Source organism: Aotus nancymaae, unplaced genomic scaffold (assembly GCF_030222135.1).
Source record: "Aotus nancymaae isolate 86718 unplaced genomic scaffold, 86718_ANA_hifiasm-v0.15.2.pri h1tg000030l, whole genome shotgun sequence".
Classification (NCBI taxonomy): Eukaryota; Metazoa; Chordata; class Mammalia; order Primates; family Aotidae; genus Aotus; species Aotus nancymaae.
Genome location: NW_026988443.1, coordinates 28,681,994 through 28,709,088, shown reverse-complemented (window position 1 = coordinate 28,709,088; position 27,095 = coordinate 28,681,994). Strand labels below are relative to the sequence as shown.

The 27,095-nt window shown below is 43.0% G+C and overlaps 1 protein-coding gene across 8 annotated transcripts in view; it reads left to right on the top strand.

The window, feature by feature from the left end:
• LOC105706798 (ATP-dependent RNA helicase DDX19B) overlaps positions 1-26,529 on the top strand; it is a 30,285-nt gene extending 3,756 nt beyond the window's left edge. For 3 of the 8 annotated variants that reach the window (XM_012437382.3, XM_064383301.1, XM_064383300.1), the window contains exons 2-12: positions 10,417-10,465; positions 12,061-12,114; positions 13,202-13,337; positions 14,445-14,537; positions 17,476-17,578; positions 18,757-18,871; positions 21,477-21,654; positions 22,015-22,252; positions 24,499-24,661; positions 25,726-25,917; positions 26,228-26,529. In XM_012437382.3, coding sequence (XP_012292805.1) covers positions 10,417-10,465; positions 12,061-12,114; positions 13,202-13,337; positions 14,445-14,537; positions 17,476-17,578; positions 18,757-18,871; positions 21,477-21,654; positions 22,015-22,252; positions 24,499-24,661; positions 25,726-25,917; positions 26,228-26,289 — 1,383 coding nt within the window. In that variant the 3' untranslated portion in view covers positions 26,290-26,529. Of the gene's footprint in view, positions 1-3,335; positions 3,352-10,416; positions 10,466-12,060; positions 12,115-13,201; positions 13,338-14,444; positions 14,538-17,475; positions 17,579-18,756; positions 18,872-21,476; positions 21,655-22,014; positions 22,253-24,498; positions 24,662-24,822; positions 24,994-25,725; positions 25,918-26,227 lie in introns of those variants that run through there. The other 5 variants (XM_064383299.1, XM_064383303.1, XM_064383302.1 and 2 more) reach the window with 3 other exon arrangements.
• Positions 26,530-27,095: the final 566 nt, after the last annotated feature.

Genomic DNA, 27,095 nt, shown 5'->3' with positions numbered 1-27,095 from the left:
ATAAATCATCTCTACAAAGAACAACTTCTTATAGTTCACTCCCACTTTTCACCCTTCTCTGGCAACTGCTGATATGTTTTCTGTCATTATAGTTTTGCCTTTTCCAAGATGTCATAAAATGGATTCATATCATATGTAACCTTTTGCAAAGTCTGGCTGCTTCCACTTAGTAGTATGGATTTGGAATTCAACCAAGTTGCATGTATCGTAGTCTTTTGCTTTTTATTGCTGAGTAGAATTCCATTGTGGATACACACAGTTTGCTTATTCTTCTGTTGATGGCCTCTTGGGTATTTTTCAGTCTGAGACAATTATGAAGAAAGCTACTCTATAAATTAAGGTACAGATTTTTGTATGGACATATCTTTGTATTTCTCTTGGGTACAGTCAATACTGAAGAGTAGGATTTACTGGGTTATGTGGTATGTAACTTTATAAATTATATGCAAAACTGTTTTCCAAAGTGTACCATTTTGCATTCCCAATACCAGTGGATGAGAGCTTCAACTGCCCCACATGCTTCCCTGCACAGTATTGTCACAATTTCCTTCATTCTAATAGGTACATGATGGTGCCTCATTATGGTTTTAACTTACATATCTCCCTAATGACTAATGATGTTGAAAATCTTTTTATGTGCTTATTTGCCATCTACATAACTTCTTTGAAGTGGCTTTTCAAATCTTTTGCCCATTTTTAAAGTAGGATTGTAAAATAAAAAAATAATAAAGTAGGATTGTTTTTGTTTTTAGTTGGGAAGGTTCTTTATATATTCTGGATAGAAGTTCTTTTTTTTTTTGAGACAGGGTCTTGCTCTGTCACCGAGGCTAGAGTGCAGTGGCTCGATCTTGGCTCACTGAAACCTCCACCTCCTGGGCTCAAGGGATCCTCCCACTCAGCCACCAGAGAACTGAGACCACAGGCATGCGCCACCTCTGGCTAATGTTTGTATTTTTTGTAAAGACAGGATTTTGCCATGTTGCCCAGGCTGGTCTTGATCTCCTGGGTTCAAGCAATCCTCCCACCTTGGCCTCCCAGAGTGCTGGGATGGATAACAGGCATGATAAATCCTTTATCAGATAAGTTTTGCATATATTCTTCCAAACTATAACTTGTCTTTTTTCAACAGTACTTTTCAAATAATAGACATTTTCAATTTTGATTAACCTAATTTGTCAATTTTTAAATGATTAGTTCTTTTTGTGTTCCAAGATACACACCTTATCCAAGGCCACAAAGATTTTCTCCTGTGTTCTCTGGACATCTTATAGTTTTAAATTTTACATTTATATGTCTGTGATCCATTTTGAGTTAAATTATTTTGTAATAGGAGGTATGGATGGAGGTTCATCTTTTTCACAGAGATATCTTAATTGTTCCAGAACCATTTGTTGAAAAGTCCTTTAGTTTTCTTTTTCTTCTATTTTTCATCTTTGTCTCTTTTTTTTTTCTTTTTGTCTATATTTCCTGGGAGATTTTCTCAACTACTGTCTAGTGTATTTCATTTTCACTTCTACTATCATATTTTTAATTTCAGGAACTTTTTTCTTCTTCCTTTACTGTTCCTGTTTTACAGACAATACCCTGTACTGCTTTCATGGTCATAACATCCTCATCATTTGGAGGATATTTTTCTTCTTCTCTCTGCCCAGTTTCTGTTTCACGTGCAGCGTGTTTTATCTATATATTTCCGTGTCTACTTTTTCATGATGCCTATTTCTCGGGTGTCTATAATCCTTGCTTGGCCATTCATGTTTAAAAGTGGGTGACTACAAAGATAAGTGGAAGCTCTAAACCCATGAGTGGGACTTGTCTATTCTGACCTTAACTGTGTATCTTTAGTGGCCCATATCAGTGTCCTGAGAACTTTCCTCCTGGTTCTGGCCAGATATTGCAGAGAGGGATCCTCTCATCTCCTGCCTAGATGGTGGAGGTCTGACTCAGTGTTCTGGAATCTAGGGTAGAGGAAAGGGTGAGGGAGGTCTCAGCACTCAGAACACCTACTTCCACTTAATGCTCCTGTTTTCATTATGTCATCCCCTCCCTTAACTGTGGCCCTTATCCATTTGAGCATTTCTCAGGCCTAACCTGGCAGGCATTGTTAAATGAGGAAAGGAACTGTGTAGTTTGTTATTCTGTTACATGGCTCTGTTGCAAAGAAACTTTTGACCATTCACTCTCAATATGTACATATCTATTTAGCAATCGCATACTTTACTGTTTTATTATTTACTAAATATATTATGTACATTATAAAGCAAATACAAAATAAAGGCTGAGATAAAAATGAAATAACGCTTTCCTGTGCTTCTTTGTGCTGGCTTCATATTTTTATTAGCCAACATCTCAAAGCACAGTATACACTTAGAAAAAATGACATCACTAGTCAGCATAGAGATAAATCTGTATTTCAAGTAGTTCTGAGAGATTTTTAATTAAAAAAAATTTTTTTTATTTTTTAGTTCTGAGAGTTTTAACTATTTTAACTAACTTCTTGTTAGGTCAGTTTTTTTTTTTTTTTTATTGTTGTTGTGGTTGTTGTTGTTGTTATTTTAAGATAGGATCTAACTTTGTCACCCAGGCTGGAGTGCAGTGGTATGTTCGTGGCTCACTGCACCCTCGACCTCCCAGGCTCATGCAGTCCTCCCTACCTCAGCCCTGAAAGTAGCTGGGACTATAGGTGTGCACCACCACACCTGGCAAATTTTTGTACTTTTTATAGAAATAGGGTTTCACCATGTTGCTCAGGCTAGTTTTGAGTTCCTGAGTTCAAGCGATCCACCTGCCTTGGCCTCCCAAAGTGCTGGGATTACAGGCATGAGCCACGGGCCTGGCCATTCACATCAGGTTAAATTGTCATTGTTTTAACCTATTAATGTGCCTAAGAGGGTTTGTTAGGAGTAGGTAGCTTTGTCATTTTCTTTTTGGCTTGAGTTTGCGTCATAGAACTAACTTTTAGATAGAACAGAAACTCATAATAATCCAGTGATAATAAAAACTCAGGTGTAAAATGATTAACTCTTACTGTTTTTAGCAGGCCCAAACCAGCCATTTTATTAACCTTACAACAACAAATTCCTGCATTTTATGAAACAGAATTTTGGAACCCTATTATTAGGACATTACAGTGAGATTAAAGGGTACAGTTCGCTGACTTTTTGTCTATTCAGAGGTGTGTAGCTTATATCACAGTCAATTTTAGAACATTTTCATCACCCCAAAAGCAAACTCTGGACATATTAGCAATCACTCCCTGTTTCCCTCCAAACTCCCCAGCTCTAGGCAACCACTAATCTACTTTCTGTCTCTTTAGATTTGCCTCTTTTAACATTTCATATAAATGGAATCATGGTATGTGATCCTTTGTGACTGGCTTACTTTACTTAGTGTAATGAACTAGGTTCATTAGTTGTAGCATGTATCAGTACTTTATTGTTGCTAAATAATATTCCATTGTATAAATATGCCAGATTTTATTTATCCATTCATCAACTTCTGGACATTTGGATTACTTCTACTTTTTACTTACTATTAATAATGTTGCTTTTGATCAATTAAAGTACAAGTTTTTGTGTGGATGTATAGTTTCAATACTTGGGTATATATCTAGAAGTAGAACTGCTAGATTATATAGTAGCTCCGTGTTTAACTTGTGAGGAACGGCCAGGATGTTTTCCAAAGAAGCTGCATCATTAATCTTTAAGATTAGTATTTTCTTTGAGGTTACATATTTAGTATTGTCTATGAATGGCACTTTTTAAAATTTTTTTGGAGACAGAGTCTCGCAGTGCTATTCTAGCGTGCAGTGGCACCATCTAGGCTTACTGCAACCTCCACCTCCCGGGTTCAAGCGATTCTCATGCCTCAGCCTCCTAAGTAGGTGGGACTACAAGCACATGCCACCATGCCCAGCTAATTTTTGTATTTCAGTAGAGACAGGGTTTCATCATGTTGCCCACACTGGTCTCAAACACATGAGCTCAGGCAGTCCACCCACCTCAGCCTCCCAAAGTACTAGGATTACAGGGTGAGCCACCACACCTGGTTGTATGTATATATATGTGCGTGTATGTATATATATATGTGCGTGTGTATATATATATATACACACACGTATATATATATATACACGCACATATATACACGCAAATATATATATATATATACACACATATATACACACACATATATACAAATATACATATTATATACATATTTTTTTGAGATGGAGTTTTGCTCTTGTTGCCCAGGCTGGAGTGCAATGGCATGATCTCAAATCATCCACAACCTCTGCCTCCCAGGTTCAAGTGATTCTCCTGCCTCAGTCTCCCGAGTAGCTGGGATTACAGGCATACACCACCATGCCTGGCTAATTTTGTATTTTTAGTAGAGATGGGATTTCTCCATGTTGGTCAGGCTAGTCTCTAACTCCCGACCTCAGGTGATCTGCCCACCTCAGCCTCCCAAATTGCTGGGATTACAGGCATGAGCCACTGTGCCTGGTGTGTGTGTGTGTGTGTGTGTGTGTGTGTGTGTGTATTTTTTTAATAGAGATGGGGTCTCATTCTGTCACCTGAGCTGGAATGCAGTGGCAAGATCATAGCACACTATAACCTGGAACTCCTGTGCTCAAGCAATCTTCCCACCTCAGCCTACCTGGGAGCTGGGACTACAGGCACATGCTGCCATGCCCAGCTAATGTTTTTTACTTATTTTAAAATGTATTTAAATTTATTATTATTATTATTATTGACACAGAGTCTCACTCTTTTGCCCAGGCTGGAGTGCAATGTCACAATCTTGGCTTACTGCAACCTCTGCCTTCTGGGTTCTAGTGATTCTCCTGCCTCAGCCTCCCAAGTAGCTGGAATTACAGGCGCCACTATGCCTGGTTAATTTTTTTGCACTTTTAAAGTAGAGGACAGGGTTTCACCATGTCAGGCTGGTCTCGAACTCCTGACCTCAGGTGATCCACCCACCTCGGCCTCCCAAGGTGCTGGAATTACAGGCATGAGCCACCATGCCTGGCCTGTTTATTTTTTAGGAGATGGGGGGGTCTTGCTTTTTTGCCCAGGCTGGTCTTGAACTCCTTGAGTTCAAGGGATCCTCCCTCCTTAGCCTCCAAAAATGCTGGGATTAAAGGCACAAGCCATCGTGCCCTGCCGATATTTTTATTTTTAATCTTATAGAGGTGGAGTCTCACTATGTTGCCCAGACTCGTCTCAAACTTCTGGCCTCAGGTGATCATCCCACTTCAGCTTGGCCCTCTTTTTCAATTTAGAGGCCAAAGACTGATGAGTAGGACTTTCTATGGATCTCCTACCTCACAATTTTGCCTAAGACAATCCCTATTCAGGATGGTTCATTTACCATTAAATGTTTCTTCTTCTTCTCTTCTTTCTTCTTCTTCCTCTTCTTCCACTTCCTCTTCCTCTTGTTTCTTCTTCTTCCTCTTGTTCTTCCTTCTTCCTTCTTCTTTCCTTCTTTTCTTCTTCCTCCTCCTCCTCCTTTCTTTTCTTCCTTCTTTCTTTCTTTTTTTTTTTTTTTGAGACAGAGTTTCGCTCTTGTTGCCCAGGCTGGAGTGCAGTGGCATGATCTCAGCTCACTGCGACCTCCACCTCCCAAGTTCAAGCAATTCTCCTGCCTCAGCCTCCCAGGTAGCTGGGATTATAGGCATGTACCACTATGCCTGGCTAATTTTTTGTATTTTTAGTAGAGATGGGGTTTCTCCATGTTGGTCAGGCTAGTCTCAAACCCCCAATCTCAGGTGATCCGCCAGCCTCGACCTCCCAAAGTGCTGGGATTACAGATGTGAGCTACCACGCCCAGCCTCTTCCTTCTTATGTTTCAATAATCTGTTCTCAAGTAGCTTTTGAATAAAATGAAGTGTAACTGAATAGTTCTCAATTATTTTGACATCTTAAAAACTAAAATATTAAAGGCACTGAAAATTCTGGCTATTATAAAAGTAGGGCTTTGGGCAATTTGGAAATGGTGGGAGTTTTTGTCTATTTGTCCGTCTTGCCTTTTCATTAGTTTTCTTGATTTCAAAATGGTTTCCAATCAAGTTGCAAGAAAAATTGTTCTTTTCTTTTGATTCAAATAAATAGAGCAAAGAAAGGTACCCGAACTAACTCTTTCAACGTAAGTTTCAGCACTCAGTTCCCTGACACTAAGGTGGGTAATGCAAACTTTAGTGCTGCTTTTGTGTTGTAGGCTTTGAGATCCTTACAGCCGAGTAAAGGCTGTGAGTAGCTTCTAGATTATACAGGAACCTCTTCAGAATTCTGATACATTGTAATCAAAAGGACATCTATTACTTTTATTTACAGTGTTGCTACCACCTTTTCCTATACATTTCATTTTACTCTGTTAACTTTGAGTTGAACAATCTATCAACAAAAGAATGTTAGCCCAGTGTGGTGGCAGACAGCAGTAGTCCCATCTGCTTGGAAGGGTGAGGCAGGAGGATCCTTGATCCTGGGAAGTTGAGACTGCAATGAGCTATGATAATGCTACTGCACTCCAGCCTGGGCAACAGAGTGAGACTCAGTCTCAAAAAAATAAATAAGTAAAAATAATTTTTAAAAATGATCCTTTCATTGTTGTATATTCTTTTATTGTTGAATATTAAAAATACTTTATGGGCCAGGTGTGGTGGCTCACACCTGTAATCCCAGCAGTTTGGGAGGCCAAGGCCAGTGGATCACCTGAGGTCAGAAGTTCAAGACCAGCCTGGCCAACATGGTGAAACCCTGTCTCTACTAAAAAGTCAAAAAAATTAGCCAGGTATGGTGGCAGGTACCTGTAATCCCAGCTACTGGGAGGCTGAGGCAGGAGAATCACTTGAACCCAGGAGGTGGAGGCTACATTGAGCTGATATTGTGCCACTGCACTCCAGCCTGGGCAACTGAACCTCTGTCTAAAAAAAAATAAAAATAAAAATAAAATTAGCCAGGCGTGATTGTGCATGCCTGTAATCCCAGCTACTTGGGAGGCTATAGCAGGAGAATCGCTTAAACCTAGGAGGCAGAGGTTGCAGTGAGCCGAGATCTCACCATTACACTCTGGGCAACAAGAGCAAAACTCCGTCTCAAAAAAAAAAACCAAAAAGAAAAAAACCTTTATGGTAATGGTTATTTCTAACTCATTTATACCTCATTAACTCATTTAAACTTCAGGTCTCTGTCATTTATTTTAGATAGTAATTATTACCATAGGAATGAGTACTGTTAACTTTACTCCTGTAAACTTGCTTTAAAAAAAAAAAAGTTTTTTTTTTTTTTGAGACAGGGTCTTGTTGTCATCCAGGCTGGAGTGCAGTGGCATCTTCATGCTCACTTCATCCTTGACTTTCCAGGCTCCAGAAATTTTCCCACCTCAGCCTCCCGAGTAGTTGGGGCTACAGATGTATGCCACCACGACTGGCTAGTTTTTGTATTTTTGTAGAGATGGGGTTTTGCCATGTTGCCCAGGCTGATCTCAAACTCTTGAGCTCAAGCAGTCTACCCATCTCAGCTCCCAAAGTGCTGAGATTAGCAGCATGAACCATAGCGCCCAGCCTCTCTTTCTCTTTTTAGCAGCCCTGAGTACTAGACCAGGTTAATTGGCAGGATGTGAGGAGTCCTTTATTTATTTATTTATTTTGAGGTGGAGTTTTGCTCTTGTCGCCCAGGCTGGAGTGCAGTGGCACGATCTCAGCTCACTGCAACCTCCACTTCCCAAGTTCAAGCAATTCTCCTGCCTCAGCCTCCAGAGAAGCTAGAATTGCAGGCACATGCCATCACCTCCAGCTAATTTTTGTATTTTTAGTAGAGATCGTGTTTCACCATGTCAGTCAGGCTGGTCTTGAACTCCTGGCCTCAAGTGATCCACCTGTCTCAGCCTCCCAAAGTGCTGGGATTACAGGCGTGAGCCACCGCTCCCAGTTGTTTGTTGTTGTTTTTATTTTTACTTTTTTTTAAGTTCTAGGGTAGATGTGCAGGACGTGCAGGTTTATTACATAGGTAAACATGTGCCATGGTCACCTAGGTATTAAGCCCAGCATGCTATCCCCAACTACCCTCCCCCACTGTGTGTTCTTTATCCTTCAGAATTAGTGAATGATTTTTACTGCTTTAAAATGATTTCTTTTTTTTTTAATTGGCCTTCTCCAGTTGAATGATTTCCTTTTTGTTAATTTCCTTTTTTCTAATCTCTCCGCTGTGTTCCCTTTCTGCTTCCTCTCTCCCAATACCAAAGCAGAAAGACAACAGAAACTTCCGATCCATTTCCATAAAGAGAAATGCGGCTCCTCCATTCCCAACAAACCACCCATTAAAACATTTTTTTGTTTCCCCCTCTCTACTGTCTTTCCCTTTTCCCCGTTCTTGGACTTAGAAGGACAACAGAAATGCAGCCTGATGCGGTGGTTCACATTTCTAATCCCAGCACTTTGAGAGGCTGAGGCTGGAGGATCACTTGAGCCTAGGCGCTCAACACCAGCCTGAGCAACACAGTAAGATTCTTACTCTACAATAAATAAAAGATTAGCCGAGCAGGCCAGGTGCAGCAGCTCATGCCTGTAATTCCAGCACTTTGGGAGGCTGCGGTGGGCAAATCACGAGGTCAAGAGATCGAGACCATCCTGGCCAACATGGTGAAACTCTGTCTCTACTAAAAATACAAAAGTTAGCTGGGCATGGTGGCATGTGCCTGTAATCTCACCTACTCCGGAGATTGAGATAGGAGAATCACTTGAACCCGTGAGGCAGAGGTTGCATACCACTGGACTCCAGCCTGGCAACAGAGCAAGACTCTGTCCCAAAAAAAAAAAAAAATTAGCCAGGCGTGGTGGTGAGCTCCTGTAGTCCTGGCTACTTGGGAGGCTGAGGTGGGAGGACTGCCTGAGCCTCAGGAGGTTGAAGCTTCAGTGAGCCATGATCATGCCGCTGCACCACTCTAACCTGGGCAACAGAGCGAGACCCTGTCTGCAGAAAAAAAAGAAAAGAAAGAACTGTTAAGTTGGGATTTTCTTTCTTTCTTTCTTTTCTTTTTTAACTAGATGATGTCTTAGGCCTTGCTTGATAGTTTGTGATTAGGGTTAGCTTTAGCTTGAAGGGTTACTTACTCATGCCAGAGTTTCCATCTAATCCCTATGCTGGGGTCCGAGACTTCTGAATGCTTTCTGACCTTTAAAAAAAGTTTTTTTTTTAATAAAAATTTTACGACTAGAAAAGAAAAATTTACGACTAGAGCACTTAGTTTGCTCTGTGCTACATCCAAAAACTAAAAGTAGTCTACTACTATGGGCAAATTTCCTGTAGGGTAGCCCTGCTCCTCAAGGAGCAGTTAAAAATGAAACAACCCCTGTCAGGAAGGTATTTGCATTCTAATAGGGGAGATAAGACCTGCTAGGATATCCCTAATGTACAGTATTCGATCAAAGTCTTAATAATTAATTCTTTGAAATGTCTCTTTGCTCTGTCTCTTCCTTTGTATTCTCACTTCACCCCAGTGGGTATTTTGATTACACAGTGTGGCACAATGCAGCAGGCCATTCCCAGCTACATCAGATAACAGCAAAAGGTGGCTTGAATATGAGTCTGCACATCAGCACGCTGTGGTCTTATGTCTTGAAAGTTGCAGCATGACTGATGCCTACCCACACGTGCTTTTCTTCTTTTTATTTTTATTTTTTTTGAGACAAGAGTCTCACTGTGCCAGGCTGGAGTGCAGTAGCTCAATCTCGACTCACTGCAATCTCTGCTTCCTGTGTTCAAGCGATTCTCCCCTCAGCCTTCCGAGTAGCTGGAACTATAGGCAAGTGCCACCACACCCAGCTAATTTTAGTATTTTTAGTAGAAACAGGGTTTAACCACGTTGGCCAGGATGGTCTCAATCTCTTGACCTGGTTATCTGCTCACCTTGGCCTCCAAAGTGCTGGGATTACAGGCGTGAGCCACCACACCCAGCCTCACGGATGCTTTTTGTTGTAGTCCTCCTTTCCCAGTTCTCCAAATTATGACTGCATTTTCAAAATCTCTTTAAATTTCCTTGTTTGAAATATGATTTGGAATGGAGCAATTCACACACACACACACACCAAAGAAATATGAGAGAATGACAGCTCTAATGATATGCTACAGACAGTTTATAATCAGGGCATTAAGCAAACTCACAAATTATAATTCTCTCCTAGAATTGTAAGTAGAAGGTACAGATTTGGAGCATTTTTTTCCACTGATGTATTTATGAGAAATGTTGTTTATTCTCATCAGACATTTAGTAAACAGAACAACCTAATGAATTGGTCCTAATGAATATACCTTGAGAACGGCTGTTTTATCCCCAGCTTGATTAGGGAGGCTCTGTTGATGCCAAATCTTTTAAGTGGTTTTCCTGACACTTTCCCCCTCCCCCATATTCTCCATTTAGTTGAGCAACTTGCATCTTAAGGAAGAGAAAATCAAACCAGATGCCAATGGTAAGTAACTAACAGCTAGTTTGAAAACAAATGCGATTTCCTTCAGTATTTCTGTTCTGGCATAACAGCTGTTTGGAAAAAAAACTGTATTTGTACTAGGCAGGGCATTGGCAGATACTGGTAACCATTTGATTTGTGAATCAACAAACTGGATTATATGACCAAAGTGTTTTAATTTTTTTATTTTTATTCGTTTACTTTTTAAGAGACAGGGTCTTGCTCTGTTGCCCAGGCTGGACTGTAGTAGTGCTATCATGGTTCACTGGAGCCTCAACCTCCCAGACTCAAGTGATCCTCCGCCTCAGCCTTCTGAGTAGCTGGGACTACTGGCACAACCCACTATGCCCAACTAACTTTTTATTTTTGATTTTTTATAGAGATGAGATCTCCCTATGTTACCCAGGTTGGTTTCTAACTCCTGGGCTTAAGCAGTCCTCCCACCTCAGCCTCCCAAAGTGTTGGGATAATAGGAGTGAGCTACTACATCTGGCTTCAAAGTGTTTTTAATATAAGAATGAGGATTGCACACTGACAGCAAGGGAGGGGGTGAAAAAATGAGGATACTTAAGTGGGACTAATTACTAACCATGGGACTATATTGACAAAGACTAATTTTTTTCTTAATGTTTTTCAATTTGGGATGAGATAGACAAAGTATGAGCAGCCTGACAGTTTATTTATTCTTAAATCATATTTATCAAAAATTTAAGATTTCCATTAAATTACTGTTGATATACTTAATATTACAGGAAGGAAATGTAACATCTGCCTTTCTCAAAATTCACTTACAATCTTTTTTGTGTGATTTTATATAACCATAGTATCATTCGACTATAGATTTTATGAATAATTTATAGGCCAGGTATAGTGGCTCACATCTGTAATCCCAGCACTTTGGGAAGCTGAGGCCAGCGGATCACCTGAGGTCAAGGGTTCAAAACCAGCCTGATCAACATGGTAAAACCCTGTCTCTACTAAAAATACAAAAATTTGCCGGGTGTGGTGGTGCATACCTATAATCCCAGCTATTCAGGATACTGAGACAGTGGAATCTCTTGAATCCAGGAGGCAGAGTTTGCAGTGAGCCAAGATCGCACCACTACACTCCAGCCTGGCCAAGAGTGAGACTGTCTCAAATAAAGAAAAACAAATTTATATACATGAATATTTTTTGTTGGTCTTGGTGCTTATTTGTTATATACATGAATCTGAACAGCATCATTGTGTTCACATATTGATAAAATACGATTTGCATAGATATTCCTCTTTTGAGCATCCAGGAGTTTCTGATCACTAATCGCTCTAATAATCTTTCTATAATATTTCAGAAGTCCTGATTCAATGAGGGAAATACTAGTTTTTGAGGTACGGGGAGGAGACCTAGAGTAGGAAAGAATAGAAATATGAGCAGCAGTGTTTTACACCTTTGTTTATTTAGTGATAATAAAATGTTTTTTATCAGTGCCTCGGTTTCCTCATTTATTTTTTGCTCCCCAGGCCTTTACAAAAACTTCTAGTGTCATAGAATTTGAATTGTGTCAGCTGTTGGGTATCGGATGTGATTCTGAATGATGGCCACTTTGTGTCTGCTAAAGGTGCTGTTGTCAAGACCAGTGCCAACGCAGAGAAGACAGATGAAGAAGAGAAAGGTAACACAGCCATGGAGCTTTATATAATAACAAGCTTCTGCATTCTAAGAAAGTGGATTGTTGTCTTCAAGAAACTTGCTACATACAATGGTAAAAAGAAGGTTAAGCAAACAAAAAAAAAGAAAAAGAAAAGAAAGTGGATTGTTATGAAGCTTCATTTTTATACCCAATTTGGCTTGCCTTTAATAGGAGATACAGTGCTAGCATAAAAGTTCAATATAAATAGTCAATAGGTGAAGGAATTCTAATAGTTTACATTTAAAGAAATTTTACATTGAACAACTGAACAGTTGAACAGGGTGTTATAAAAGAAATTTTAAGTTGCCTCTCTATTGTTCAATAAAATTAAGCTTAATGATATTTTGATACATTTGACATGGATGATGAGATCAACTTATAAAATATTAAGGTATAGACTTTAATTCCTAATTTTTTTTTCATTGTTGTGATATGTTAATTACTTTAGGTTTATATAGAGTGCAAACTGGGGAGTAAACATGTGGGTCTGGATAGGAGGGATAGATAACTGCAGGTAAAGAGAGCTGTTAGAATAGAGTATGGAGAAGAATATGAGGCCTAAATGGGTCGTGTGAGTATCATAACCTTTTTTTTAAAATAAAACTATTTTAATTTATAAGTCAAAACAATGATGTACCTTGAATTTGAATGATCAGTACATTATTATTTAAAACACAAATGGCAGTTGAATTCGAGTAAACACCTGGTAGGTTTCAAGGACTTTTAAAATTCTTTGCTTTTGCTGGGCATGGTGGCTCACGCCTGTAATCCCAGCACTTTGGGAGGCCGAGGTGGGCGGATCATGAGGTCAAGAGATCAAGACCATCCTGGCCAACATGGTGAAACCCCGTCTCTACTAAAAAATACAAAAATTAGCTGGGCGTGGTGGTGCGCGCCTGTAGTCCCAGCTACTCAGGAGGCTGAGGCAGGAAAATTGCTTGAACCCAGGAGGTGGGGATTGCAGTGAGCCGAGATTACACCACTGCACTCGAGCCTGGCACCTGACAACAGAGCAAGACTCTGTCTCAAAAAAAAAAAAAAAAATTCTTTGCTTTTTTTTTCCTGACAGAGGATAGAGCTGCCCAGTCCTTACTCAACAAGCTGATCAGAAGCAACCTTGTCGATAACACAAACCAAGTGGAAGTCCTCCAGCGGGATCCAAACTCCCCACTGTACTCGGTGAAGTCTTTTGAAGAGCTTCGGCTGTGAGTATTTATTCACTTCCTGACTCTTCTTTGCACTGAAATAGAGATCTTAGGCCTGTTATAGATATCTTTTTACTTTTTATCACAACTGAACAGTTTTAGCTAACCAAGTTTTTTTTTTTTTTTTTTTTTTTTTTTTTGAGACGGAATCTTGCTCTGTCCTCTGTCACCCAGGCTGGAGTACTGGAGTGCAGTAGCTTGATCTCAGCTCACTGCAACCTCTGCCTCTCAGGTTAAAGCAATTTTCCTGCCTCAGCCTCCTGAGTAACTGGGATTACAGGCGTGTACCACCACGCCTGGCTAAGTTTTGTATTTTTAGTAGAAATGGGGTTTCACCATGTTGGTCAGGCTGGTCTTGATCTGCTGACCTCATGATCCATCCGTCTTGGCCTCCCAAAGTGCTGAGATTACAGACATGAGCTACTGCGCCCAGCCGCTACCCAAATTTTATAAAAGAATTTAGCTGGGTGCAGTGGTGCACACCTCCAGTCCCCACACTTTTGGAGGCCAAGGTGAGAGGATCACTTGAGGCCAGGAGTTCCAGACCAGCCTGTACAACAGAGCAAGACCAGACTCCATCTAAAAAATATAAATAAATACTTTAGGTGTTTAGGATATTTAGTAAAATTTCCAGATGATCTATAAAAGCTTTAGTTGTATTAACATGTATTCAGTTCAGCACAACTCAATTATTGTTGATTACAAACTATGTATAGGCCAGGCACAGTGGCTCACACCTGTAATCCCAGCACTTTGAGCGGCTGAGGCAGGCAGACCACTTGAGGTCAGGAGTTCAAGACCAATGTGGCCAACATGGCGAAACCCTGTCTCTACTCAAAATACAAAAATTAGTGGGGCATGGTGATGTGCACCCGTAATCACAGCTACTCGGGAGGCTGAGACACAAGAATTGCTTGAACCTGGGAGGCAGAGGTTGCAGTGAACCGAGATTGCACCATTGCACTGCAGCCTGGGCAGTAGAGCAAGACTGTCTGAAAAACAAACAAAAATCTATTTGTAAACAGTAAAAGAGAAAAATCCTCCAGATACTTTGCTGCTTTCCTCAACCAAAGAGACTGTGACTTTCATCTTTAACTGTTTTTCTAGGAAACCCCAGCTTCTCCAAGGAGTCTATGCCATGGGTTTCAATCGTCCGTCCAAGATACAAGAGAACGCATTGCCACTGATGCTCGCTGAGCCGTATGTGTCCTGTTACAATCCATTTCATTTTAGATTTTCCATTTTTAGATTGAAAATATTAGACGAGACCAGCATTATCACTAGAATTATCTAGTACCTTTCATCATTAACAAATATTTATTGAGTGCCTGGTATGTAACAGATACTATGCTAGGCACTTATATATATTAGTCAACAAAACAGACCAAAATTCATGCCCACAGGAGCTTACATTCTAATTTGAAATGTAGATAATTTATTTTTATTAAAATAGAACAGGTAATAAATTACAAATGTTAATGCTACTGAATAGTATACTTAAAAGTGGGTAAAAGGGAAAATGTTATATATTTTTTACTTCAATTAAAAATAATAAATTTCGGTTGGGTGCAGAGGCTGACGCCTGTAATCCCCACATTTTGAGAGGCCAGGGCAGGCAGATCACTTGAGATCAGGAGTTCAAGACCAGCCTGGCCAACATGGTAAAACCCCACTCTACTAAAAATACAAAAACTAGCCAGGTGTGGTGGCAGGCACTTGTAGTCCCAGCTACTCAGGAGGCTGAGACGAGAATCACTTGAACCTGGGAGGTGGAAGTTGCAGTGAGCCAAGATCACACCACTGGACTCTAGCCTGGGCAACAGAGTGAGACTGTCTCAAAAAAAAAAAAATTATTGTAATTATAATAAATTTTGGCCAGGCATGGTGGCTTATGCCTGTTATCCCAGCAATTTGGGAGGCCAAGGCAGGCAGATGGCTTGAGCCCAGGAGTTTGAGACCAGCCTGGGAAGCATTGTAAGACCTCATCTGTATTAAAAGGCAAAAATAAAAAAGAAATTAAATGTACAACACTTTATTCTAACTACAAAGGGCAACAGATGTTTTGACAGGGAATCTATTTTTCTTTTTTTTTTACTTTTTTCAGAGAATATGCCAAGTAAGGGAATCTATTTTTCTTCTTTTTTTGCTTTTTTTTCCCCAACCTATATAAGCACTGAGGGACAGGGAATCTAGATGTTTAAACAGAAATAGAATCAAGAGTTACCACTGTGGCGGCCAGATGCAGTGGCTCACACCTGTAATCCCTGCACTCTGGGAGGCTGAAGCGAGCAGATCACTTGAGGTCAGGAGTTCGAGACCAGCCTGGCCAACATGGTGAAACCCATCTCTACAAATGAACAAACAAAAAAAGCCAGGCACTGTGGTGCATGCCTGTAGTCCCACTACTCAGGAGGCTGAGGCATGAGAATTGCTTAAAACCTGGGAGGTGGTGGTTGCAGTGAACTGAGATCATGCCACTGCACTCCAGCCTGGGCAACAGAGTGAGACCATGTCTACAAACAAACAAACAAATAAAAAAGAGTCACTATCACCTCAGGCACAAGAAACAGCTTATTTTTGTCAGATTTTAAAATTCCACTTGTGGCTGGGGGTCTTCCCCCATGGCTTCACTTTTAATTCAAGATTCTTCTGTTCTTTTTTTTTTGAATCCTGCTGGAAGACCTCATTTTCCTTGTCCATCTCTTTGGCCTGCTGCTGCTGCTTTTTTTTTTTTTTTTTTGAGACAGGGTCTTGCTCTGTCACCGGGGTTGGAGTGCAGTGGCACAGTCTTAGCTCACTGCAGACTGCAACCTCCACCCTCTAACTCCTGGGCTCAAGGGATCCTCACACCTCAGACTCCCAAGTAGCTGGGACTACAGGTATGTACCACCATGTCCAGCTAATGTTTGTATCTTTTGTAGAGACAGGGTTTCAGTATTTTGCCCAGCTGGTCTCGAACTCCTAGGCTGAAGAAATCCACCCACCTCAACCTCCCAAAGTGCTGAGATTGTAGGCATGAGCCACCACACCTAGGCTGGAGTACACTGGTGTGATCTTGGCTCACTACAACCTCCACCTCCCAGGTTCAAGCGATTCTCCTGCCTCAGCCTCCCGAATAGCTGGGACTACAGGTACCTGCCACCACGCCCAGCTAATTTTATGTATTTTTAGGAGTGGCAGGGTTTCACCTTGTTGGCCGCGCTGGTCTCAAACTCCTGACCTCAAGTGATCCACCCACCTTGGCCTCCCAAAGTGCTGGGATTACAGGTATAAGCCACCGTGCCCGGACTTGCCTGCTTCTTGACCTGCTTCAGAGGCTGCTGCTTGCCACCTTCAAGGCAAGACTTGGTTCTTGCCACTGTTGCTCCCTACCCTGCCACCAAAACGGCATTTCAAGGTAGATTACACTTTGAAATCAAGTAATTAAGGTAGGATCTCCTGAAGTAGGTGATAGCTGAGCAAAGACTTGATGGAGAGAAAAGAATTAGTATGTTACCTGGGGACAGTTGTCCCAAGCAGAGTACAGCCAACGCACAAGCCCTAAGAAAGAGCATGGCTGGCCTGTTCCCTGAGCAGCACTGGGGCCGTGTGCTGGAGTGAAGTAAGGGAGAGAGAGTAGTAAGGAATGAGAGCTGAGGTGTAATGGGGAGCAGGTCATGGAGAATCCTGTATGCCATTATGAGGCTTTCAACTTGTACTTTGAATGAAATGAGGAATGATTGGAAGGTTTTTGAGCAGAGAAGTAACATGAGCTGACTCACATTTTAAAAGAATCAGTAGACCCACTGCAGTGGCTCACACCTATAATCCCAGCACTTTGGGAGACTGAAGCAGGAGGATCACTTGAGCCCAGGAGGTCGAGGCTGCAGTGGGCCAAGTTGACCAGGCTGCACTGCATTCAACAGAGTGAGACCTCATTTCAAAAGAAAAAAAAAAAAAAAGATGTGGAGTGCCTCAAATCCCACCAGAAAACTTTCTTTCTATAGTGCTTTGTTCTTGTGAAGCTGCGTATGTAACTGCTACACTATCATCCAAGGTCTCTTTCTATACATGAATTTTTAATACTGATTTTTTTTAACTTTATTAATTAAAAGGTTGCTTGAGATTTAAGCTCCTAACCAGTTTGTTTCTTGTTCAGCCCACAGAACTTAATTGCCCAATCTCAGTCTGGTACTGGCAAGACAGCTGCTTTTGTGCTGGCCATGCTTAGCCAAGTAGAACCTGCAAACAAATACCCACAGGTAAGGACTTGGGAATTTAGGTTTTCTACTAAGGCATAGATAGAAGGGGATTTCCATTTGATGGATTAAAAGCCAAGCTATGGGCCAGGCACAGTGGCTCATGCCTGTAATCCCAGCACTTTGGGAGGCCGAGGAGGGCAGATCACCTAAGGTCAGGAGTTCTAGACCAGCCTGACCAACATGGTGAAAACCTGTCTGTATTAAAAATAAACAATTAGCCAGGCATGGAGGCTGAGGCAAGAGAACCACTTGAACCTGAGAGGCATTGGTTGCAGTGAGCTGAGATCACACCATTGCACTCCAGCCTGGACCAAAAGATCAAAACTCTGTCTCAAAAAAATAGAAGCCAGTCTATTAATAACTTTTTACACAAACTAAACTCCTTAAATTGAGCACAAATAATATGGTATATCTTCCAGTGGCAACAAAAATCCTGTTTCATTTTCCATGAGCCAGTTCTGGGATACTTCTTACAGACTTGGCTCCTTTAGTTGCAGGAAAACCTGTTTCATCTGCAACTGTCATCCATTAGAAAGTTCTGAGAGCTTCCTGAGTAAGTAAAAAGAAAGCTAATGCCAATTGGAACTTTAGATTCTTGCTCGTGGGTGGGTTTTTGTATGTCAATGGCTGGTATCTGTTTTCAAGTGTCTTTACCCAGCCAGAGTTCTGACCCCTAAGAATTCTAGCTATGACCTTGTAGCTTAAAGAATCAAATGGTGGCCGGGTGCAGTGGCACATGCCTGTTGTGCCAGCTACTAGGGAGGCTGAGTGGGCAGATCACTTGAGCCCAGGAGTTCTGGGCTGTAGTGTGCTATGCCAATTGGGTGTCTGCACTAAGTTCGGCATCAATATGGTGACCTTCTGGGAGCGGGGGACCACCAGGTTGCCTAAGGAGGGGTGAACCGGCCCAGGTCGGAAATGGAGAAGGTCAAAACTGCCGTGCTGATCAGTAGTGGGATCACGCCTGTGAACAGCCACTGCACTCCAGCCTGGGCAACATAGCGAGACCCTGTCTCAAGAAACAAACAAAAAAAAACAAAGAATCAAATGGTGTACACTTTAATGTACATATTCTTTCCTTCAGCTTCAGTGGGAGGAGTGGCTGAGTCCTAATGGTAATTCCCCTTTGCAAAAGAGCTATTGTCTTGAATTTGCACTCTGCACTCTTTCCCTACCAGTGTCTCTGCCTCTCCCCAACATATGAGCTCGCCCTCCAAACAGGAAAAGTGATTGAACAAATGGGCAAATTTTACCCTGCACTGAAGCTAGCTTATGCTGTTCGAGGCAATAAATGTGAGTATGTGAATGTGATCCTAAATTATTAACCTAATTCTTTTTATTTTGAAATATTTTAAAACATACCCAATAGCTAAAATAATACAATAAACACATGTATTTTCTCCACCTAGATTAAAAAACTTAACATTTTGCCATATTTGCTTTATATATACACATGTATACATTTTTGTCAAACCATTTGTAAGTAAACTGCAGATATGCATCTCATGAGACATTCTTTGGCATACCTGTGGATACCCTTATCACAACCAGGAAAATTGATTTCCTAGAATAACTAATATCCAGTCAATTTTTATTCCTCCCCAGATGTCCCCAAAGTGTTCCTTTATGGCTGTTTGGTTTTTGAACCGAGATCAAGTCAGCGTTCAGTGTTTAGACATTGCATTTGGTGGTTGTACTTTGTTTCTTTCGATCTAGCTAGAATTGTCCTCCTACCTTTTTCTCTCCCTATTACATTTAACATTTTGCAAGACCAGACCAGTTGCTTTTCAAAGAGTCTACATTCTAGATGTGTTCATTTTTATTTATTTTAGAAACAGGGTCTTGCTCTGTTGCCCAGGCTGGAGTGCAGTGTTGTGCGATCATAGCTCAGTGCAGCCTAAAACTCCTGGTCTCAAGCAATTCTCTCACGTGGGCCTCCCTAATAGCTAGAACGACAGGTGGACATCACTGCACCCAGTTAATTTTTTTTAATCTTTTTTTTTTTAGATACAGTCTCCCTCTGTCGCCCAGGCTGGAGTACAGTGGTGCAATCTTGGCTCACTGCCTCCACCTCCCAGGTTCAAGCAGTTCTCCTGCCTCAGCCTCCCAGGTAGCTGGGATTATAGACACCACCACCATGCTTGGCTAATTTTTGTATTTTTAGTAGAGACAGGGTTTTGCCATGTTGGCCAGGCTATCTTGAACTCCTAACCTCAGGTGATCGGCCCATCCTGGCCTCCCAAAGTGCTAGGATTACGGGCATGAGCCTCCGTGCCTGGCTGCACCCAGCTAATTTTCTAAAAATATTTTTTTGTAGGACGGGTGTGGTGGCTAATGCCTATAATCCCAGCACTTTGGGAGGTCGAGGCGGGTGGATCACAAGGTCAGGAGATGGAGACCATCCTGACCAACATAGTGAAACTCTATCTTTAAAAATAAAAAAATTTCTACACGTTTGTTTTACAACTAATATTATTTAAGTAATTTTAAAAGTGTTGTTGCCCAGGCATGGTGGCTCACACCTGTAGTTTCAGAACTTTGGGAGGCCGAGGTGAGTGGCTCATTTGAAGGTCAGGAGTTTGAGATAAGCCTGACCAACATGGAAAAACTCTGTCTCTACTAAAAATACCAAAAAATTAGCCAAGCACGGTGGCACACACCTGTAATCCCAGCTACTCAGGAGGCTGAGGCAGGAGAATCGCTTTAACCTGTGAGGGGGTTACAGTGAAGCAGGATCACACCACTGCACTCCAGTCTGGGTGACAGAGTAAGACTCTGTCTCAAGAAAAAAAAAAAAAAGTGTTGTTAGAGGTTTGGTTGTGTTTTATGGATCTCTGAAATAAATGTGACTTTATGACTTGCAGAAATCAAGTCTACATACAATGTCCTAATGCCAACTTGAAGCCAGTTCTGAAGAGTAAATAATATAACGAAACTTATTGGAAAATAATCATTTAAAATTTTCCAATTTGGATTCAAGTTAAAAGGACAGATAATTCTGAATTTTTTTTTTTTTTTTTTTTGAGACAGGGTCTCCCTCATCGCCCAGGCTGAAGTGCAGCAACGCAATCCTGGTTCACTGCAACCTCTGCCTCCTGGGCTCAAGTGATTCTTGTGTCTCACTTTCCTGAGTAGCTGGGATTACAGGCGTGCACCACCACGCCTTGCTAACGTAAAAGCAACTGATATATTTGAAATAGATGACAGGATAGCTGAGGGGGCAGAGTGTATTAGAAAGATAAGAACTGTGAAAGAGTCTGCCTAAGAGGAAGTGTCGTAGTCTAGGTAGAACATTGTTGGCCAAAAAAATAATAATAATAATAAAGATCAGGTACTTCAGAGAGAATTGGATGATTATAGAGGAGAACACTGTCACTGACGAAGTTTCATCTTCTAATTCTTTATATCCTTACTATCTATGTCTTTTCAGCATTTTTTTTCTAATTTTTGAACTTTTGTGGGTACATAGTAGGTGTGTATGTTTATGGGGTGCATGAGATGTTTGATACAGCTGCAGTGAGCCATGACTGTGTCTCTGCACTCTGGTCTGAGCAACAGAGTGACACCAAGTCTCAAAATAAATAAATAAATAAATAAATAAATAAATAAATAAATAAACATAAAGAGTTAGATGATGTTGAATGATAGGAGGAAGCAGAATGGAACTGATGCTTATTGAAGGTTTGCTGTGTGGGATTTGATCCTGAACACAGTGCACTGAGATAGGTGTCATCTGGCCACTTCACAGCAGAAGAAACCAAGGCTGAAGGGAACACTCATGTGTTTTGAAATCTGGAAATAACTTGTTCTCCTAGTCCTAGAAGGATGGGCAGGGCTTTGATTTCCAGAGCGGGCTTTGCCTTTGAAATACCCATGAAAGTCACCTGGGTCTCCACAGTGGAAAGAGGCCAGAAGCTCAGTGAGCAGATTGTCATTGGCACCCCTGGGACCGTGCTGGACTGGTGCTCCAAGCTCAAGTTCATTGATCCCAAGAAAATCAAGGTGTTTGTTCTGGATGAGGCTGACGTCATGATAGCGACTCAGGGCCACCAGGATCAGAGCATCCGCATCCAGAGGTAGGGATCTCGAGGGCAGAGGACTTCTCAGCCTCCTCTTCTGCAGCGTCTTCTCCCTTTACTTCAGACGCCTCCTCTGGCTTCTGCCTGGGTCTTGGCTCTGGTATTCTCAGCAGCATTTGTTTGACGGGCCATTTCCATGTCTGCACCGACCACAGTCCCTCCAAGCCTGGGTTGAGAAAGGAGATCAAGGGACTCTTCCCCACCCCTACCCCCAACCCAGGCCTGCTGCTCCTCCTCCCCGCGATGCTCCTCCCCTGTCAGCCTTCCTGGGCACCTAGACCCTCCCAGCTGGGGAGGCTGTGCTTCTGTTGCTTCCCGGGGACACCTGGGGCCACATGCCAGGGCCTTCCCTTGCAGGATGCTGCCCAGGAACTGCCAGATGCTGCTTTTCTCTGCCACCTTTGAAGACTCTGTGTGGAAGTTTGCCCAGAAAGTGGTCCCAGACCCAAACGTTATCAAACTGAAGCGTGAGGAAGAGACCCTGGACACCATCAAACAGTACTATGTCCTGTGCAGCAGCAGAGATGAGAAGTTCCAGGCCCTGTGTAACCTCTACGGGGCCATCACCATTGCTCAAGCCATGATCTTCTGCCATGTGAGTAGCAGCAGCAGGCCTGGCCCCTCCCTCTCAGCCAGCTCCCGGCAGGGCTCAGGAGGATTGGATGCCCCTGGGTGCCATGGGAAGAAAGGAGGTTTGTTCTCCTAAGGTTTTTTTTTTTTTTTTTTTTCCCTTGAGACGGAGTTTCGCTCTTGTTACCCAGGCTGGAGTGCAATGGCGCGATCTCGGCTCACTGCAACCTCCGCCTCCTGGGTTCAGGCAATTCTCCTGCCTCAGCCTCCTGAGTAGCTGGGATTACAGGCCCGTGCCACCATGCCCAGCTAATTTTTTGTATTTTTAGTAAAGATGGGGTTTCACCATGTTGACCAGGATCGTCTCGATCTCTTGACCTCGTGATCCACCCGCCTCGGCCTCCCAAAGTTCTGGGATTACAGACGTGAGCCACTGTGCCCAGCCCTCTCCTAAGGTTTTAATGAGTTATAAGAGGGAGACTTTGATTCCACTTCTTAGTGATTACTTGGGGAAAAAAAACTCCAAGTAACAGCGAGTGAAATAATTTTTAGATTTTAAGAATATAAGCTGGGCGGCCAGGCAAGGTGGCTCACATCTATAATCCCAGCACTTTGGGAGTCCAAGGCAGGTAGATCATCTGAGGTCAGGAGATCAAGACCAGCCTGGCCAACACAGTGAAACCCCATCTCTACTAAAAATACAAAACATTAGTTGAGCATGGTGGTGCACACCTGTAATGACAGCTACTCTGGAGGCTGAAGCAGGAGAATCACTTGAACCCTGGACGTGGAGGTTGCAGTGAGCCAAGATTGCACCATTGCACTCCAGCCTGAGTAACAGAGAGAAACTCCGTCTCAAAACGAAAAAAAAGAATATAAGCTGGGCAAGTACCTGTAGGCCCAGCAACTCAAGAGGCTGAGGTGGGAGGATTGCTTGACCCCAGGAGTTCAGGCTGGCATGGGCAACATAGTAAGATCTTATCAATAAAAATATATATGTAGCTGGGCACAGTGGCTCATGCCTGTAATCCCAGCCCTTTGGGAGACTGAGTCATGAGGATCTTATTGAGCCCAGGAGTTCAAAACCAGCTTGCACAACATAGTACGATTCATCTCTACAAAAATTTTTAAAAATTAGCCAGGCATGGTAATGCGTGCCTATGGTCCCAGCTGCTTGGGAGTCTCAGGTGGGAGGACTGATTGAGCCCAGGAGGTGGAGAATGCAGTGAGCTGTGTGTCACTGCACTCCAGAACGGGCAACAGAATGAGATCCTGTCTCAAAAAATATATAAAATTTAAAAATACATATAGGTGGCCGGGTGTGTTGGCTCATGCCTGTAATCCTAGCACTCTGGGAGGCCAAGGCAGGTGGATCACAAGGTCAAGAGATCGAGACCATCCTGGCCAACATGGTGAAACCCAGTCTCTACTAAAATACAAAAATTAGCTGGCCGTGGTAGTGCACACCTGTAGTCCCAGCTACTTGGGAGGCTGAGGCAGGAGAATTGCTTGAACCCAGGAGGCAGAGGTTGCAGTGAGCCAAGATCACGCCACTGCACTCCAGCCTGGCGCCTAGCAACAGAGCAAGACTCTATCTCAAAAAAAAAAAAAAATACATATGAGTTTATTTTTTTTTTTTAAGAGATAGGGTCTTGCTTTATCATTCAGGCCAAAATACAGTGGCATGATCATAGCTCACTGCAGCCTCGGCTGCTGTTACTAGGGCTACAGGTGTGTGCCCTATGTGTGTCAGGCTAATTATTTTTATTTTTGTAGAGATGGGGTCTTGCTTGTTGTCCAGGCTGGTCTCGAACTCCTGGCCTCAAGTGATCTTCCAGCCTCAGCCTCCCAAAGCACTGGGACTACAGGCATGAGATACCATATCTGGCAAGAAAATAGAGTATTTAGGAATGAAGACCTTTGGCTAAAACCACACTTTTCCTAGATAAAAAACTAACAGCAGTTATGTAACTTATTTGAAAAGAAAGGAATCAGATGACTAAAATTCTATTCGAAACAAAGTTTTTTTTTTTTTAAGATGGGTTCTTCCCATGTTGCCCAGGCCAGCCTTGAACTCCTGGGCTTAAGTGTGTAGCTTGGACTGCAGGTGTGTACCACCACGCTTCATTTGAGGAATTCGAAGCCTAACCTGCTAACTGGATTTAGCAGGGCCTTCATGTATTTTAATAGTGGCAAGCCACTTTTTTTTGCAGTTGTCTTCATTTTATTTTTAAAAGGTTTCTTCATATAAAACAATTCTTTTCACTCCAGACTCGCAAAACAGCTAGCTGGCTGGCAGCAGAGCTCTCAAAAGAAGGCCACCAGGTGGCTCTGCTGAGTGGGGAGATGATGGTGGAGCAGAGGGCTGCGGTGATTGAGCGCTTCCGAGAGGGCAAAGAGAAGGTTCTGGTGACCACCAATGTGTGTGCCCGCGGTGAGCAGAGGATGTGTCCCACCTGTTCTGCCAGGCTCGGGGTCCCAGGCCCAGTTAGAGCCAGAAATCCTTGTATACAGGAAAGTCTGATAGTCTCAGAGAGATAGGTGGGGTTGGTGACGATATTCCTTTCTAGGAGAGAGTGTTTGGATTTCCCTCAGGTGATAAGAACTCCCACAGAAGCCAGGCGTCCTGACTTGATGGAAGGAAATGTACAGGCATGTGACTGGTAGAGAACGGAGACTGCTCTTCCAGGGGTGCCCCTCTCCAGAACATTGTGTCTCCCAGAGGCTTACTGACGGATTTCATAATTTCGTTGGCACCTATGAAAGGTCTATTCTTTTCCTCCAGGTTCTGCTCCCTGCCTGTATATGCCCTCTCTTGTACCCAATTCCCAGAGTTGGACTGTCCCAATATATATATATATTTTTTGAGACCAGGTCTTGCTCTGTCACCCAGACTGGAGTGCAGTGGCACAATCTCGGCTCAATGCAACCTCCACCTTCCGGGTTCAAGCAATTATCCTGCCTCAGCCTGGGATTACAGGTGCCCACCACCATGCCTGGCTGATTTTTGTATTTTTAGTAGAGACGGGGTTTTACAGTGTTGGCCAGGCTGGTCTTGCACTCCTGACCTCAGGTGATCCGCCTGCCTTGGTCTCCCAAAAAGCTGGGATCACAGGTGTGAGCCACTGCACACAGCCCCTAAATTCTTTCCCTCTACCCAAAGTTGGTATGCATTGACTTACCTGTGGACAACAGTGATTTTTGTCTCCTGTCCTTACTTCTCTCCAACTCTCAGGGACTCATCATCCCTCCCTGCACCCCAGTTCCTAGCCCCTGCTAGTTTGGTTTCTGTGCCTGTAGTCTTGCCTTTTTTGTGCATCATCTAAATCTCATAGTGCCTGAACTTTCAGATCTGGCTTCCTGCACTCAAAGGCATGCATCTGTTAGTGCCGCGGTCCCTTAATACTGAGTCCTTAATACTCCATTGTATGGATGGACCACATGACTGATTTGTCTCCTGTCCTTAGTGCTCTCAGCATCCAACTCTGCTTCCTGCAGGGATCGACGTTGAACAAGTGTCCGTCGTTATCAACTTTGATCTTCCCGTGGACAAGGACGGGAACCCTGACAACGAGACCTACCTACACCGGATCGGGCGCACGGGCCGCTTTGGCAAGAGGGGCCTGGCAGTGAACATGGTGGACAGCAAGCACAGCATGAACATTCTGAACAGAATCCAGGAGCATTTTAGTGAGTCCCGGGAGGGTCCTGTGCCTGACACCCTTCCTAAGGGGGGCAGGGTGGGGAAAGGGGTAGGATCTTCTGTAGCTCCAAGAGAGCCTTTGTCCCTGGCACCCCCACCTCCTTTCTGACCATATCGAAGTTCTCAGGGAGCACACTGGAGACTTCAGGACCCAGGGACCCCAAGGACAGCTCCCCTGTGGCCAGTCTTGGGGGCCTTTGGCTCTGACTGTTGCTGTCAGTGACTAGGGGCCCTGTTGTCCCCTACTCAGGGGACACATTCTGGGGCAGGGTAGAGACCTGTGTATTTTTTCTCCAGATAAGAAGATAGAAAGATTGGACACGGATGATTTGGATGAGATCGAGAAAATAGCCAACTGAGAAGCTCCACCAGCCACTGGTGCCAGCCCTGGCACTGCCCCAGCACGGGAGACAAGTGCGTTCAGGGCACAGGCCCCGACATCACCCCAAGGACAGCGGCACGAGGAGAGAGAAACTACCTACCTCACTTCAAATTATGTTTGGACTTGACAAAAATGTGTACAAATGATGGAGGATGGTAGAAAAAATTATTTACACAATATTGGAAGATTAGGCATGAATACACAGAGATTTACCTTTTGGAAGTTTCATCTTTTAATGTAGCCAGTGTTTTCTTCATGCTACTCTAGCTGCTGCGGCTCATTTCTTACCCAGGATCTCCTGTGGCAGCCCATGCTTGTTCTCCGGTTTGGAGTGGGTGGGCCAGCCTCCAGCTCCTGTGGAAGTAAGGGAATAGCGGTGAAAAGTGAACACAGAGAGAGAGGCCTCCAATAGAATAGGTGTGTAAGCCCAGTCATCATGTTTGGAATGGCATGAAGCAGCAGAGGAGGCCTGAGAGCTGCTGCTTTGGACCTGGGGTGAGACAGCTCACCTGAGTATTGCCAGGCCCCCATCCTAATGTCCACAGCAGAAGGGGATTTGTTAAATAAGCATGGACCAAAATGCCAACCTCTCAGACCTTTGTATATGGGTTTGTGCCACAGGACTGTGGCCTATTCTCGGTGGGTACAGTCTGTGTAGAGTGTGCATCTGATTAGTGGTGGGTCCTGTGCCTGTGCTTAAGCAAGTCCTGTGGAGAAGTCATCGTGGAGAATTACTGGTGGCCCTAGATTGCCACAAAACCTGATCTCATGAGCATTTGCAAC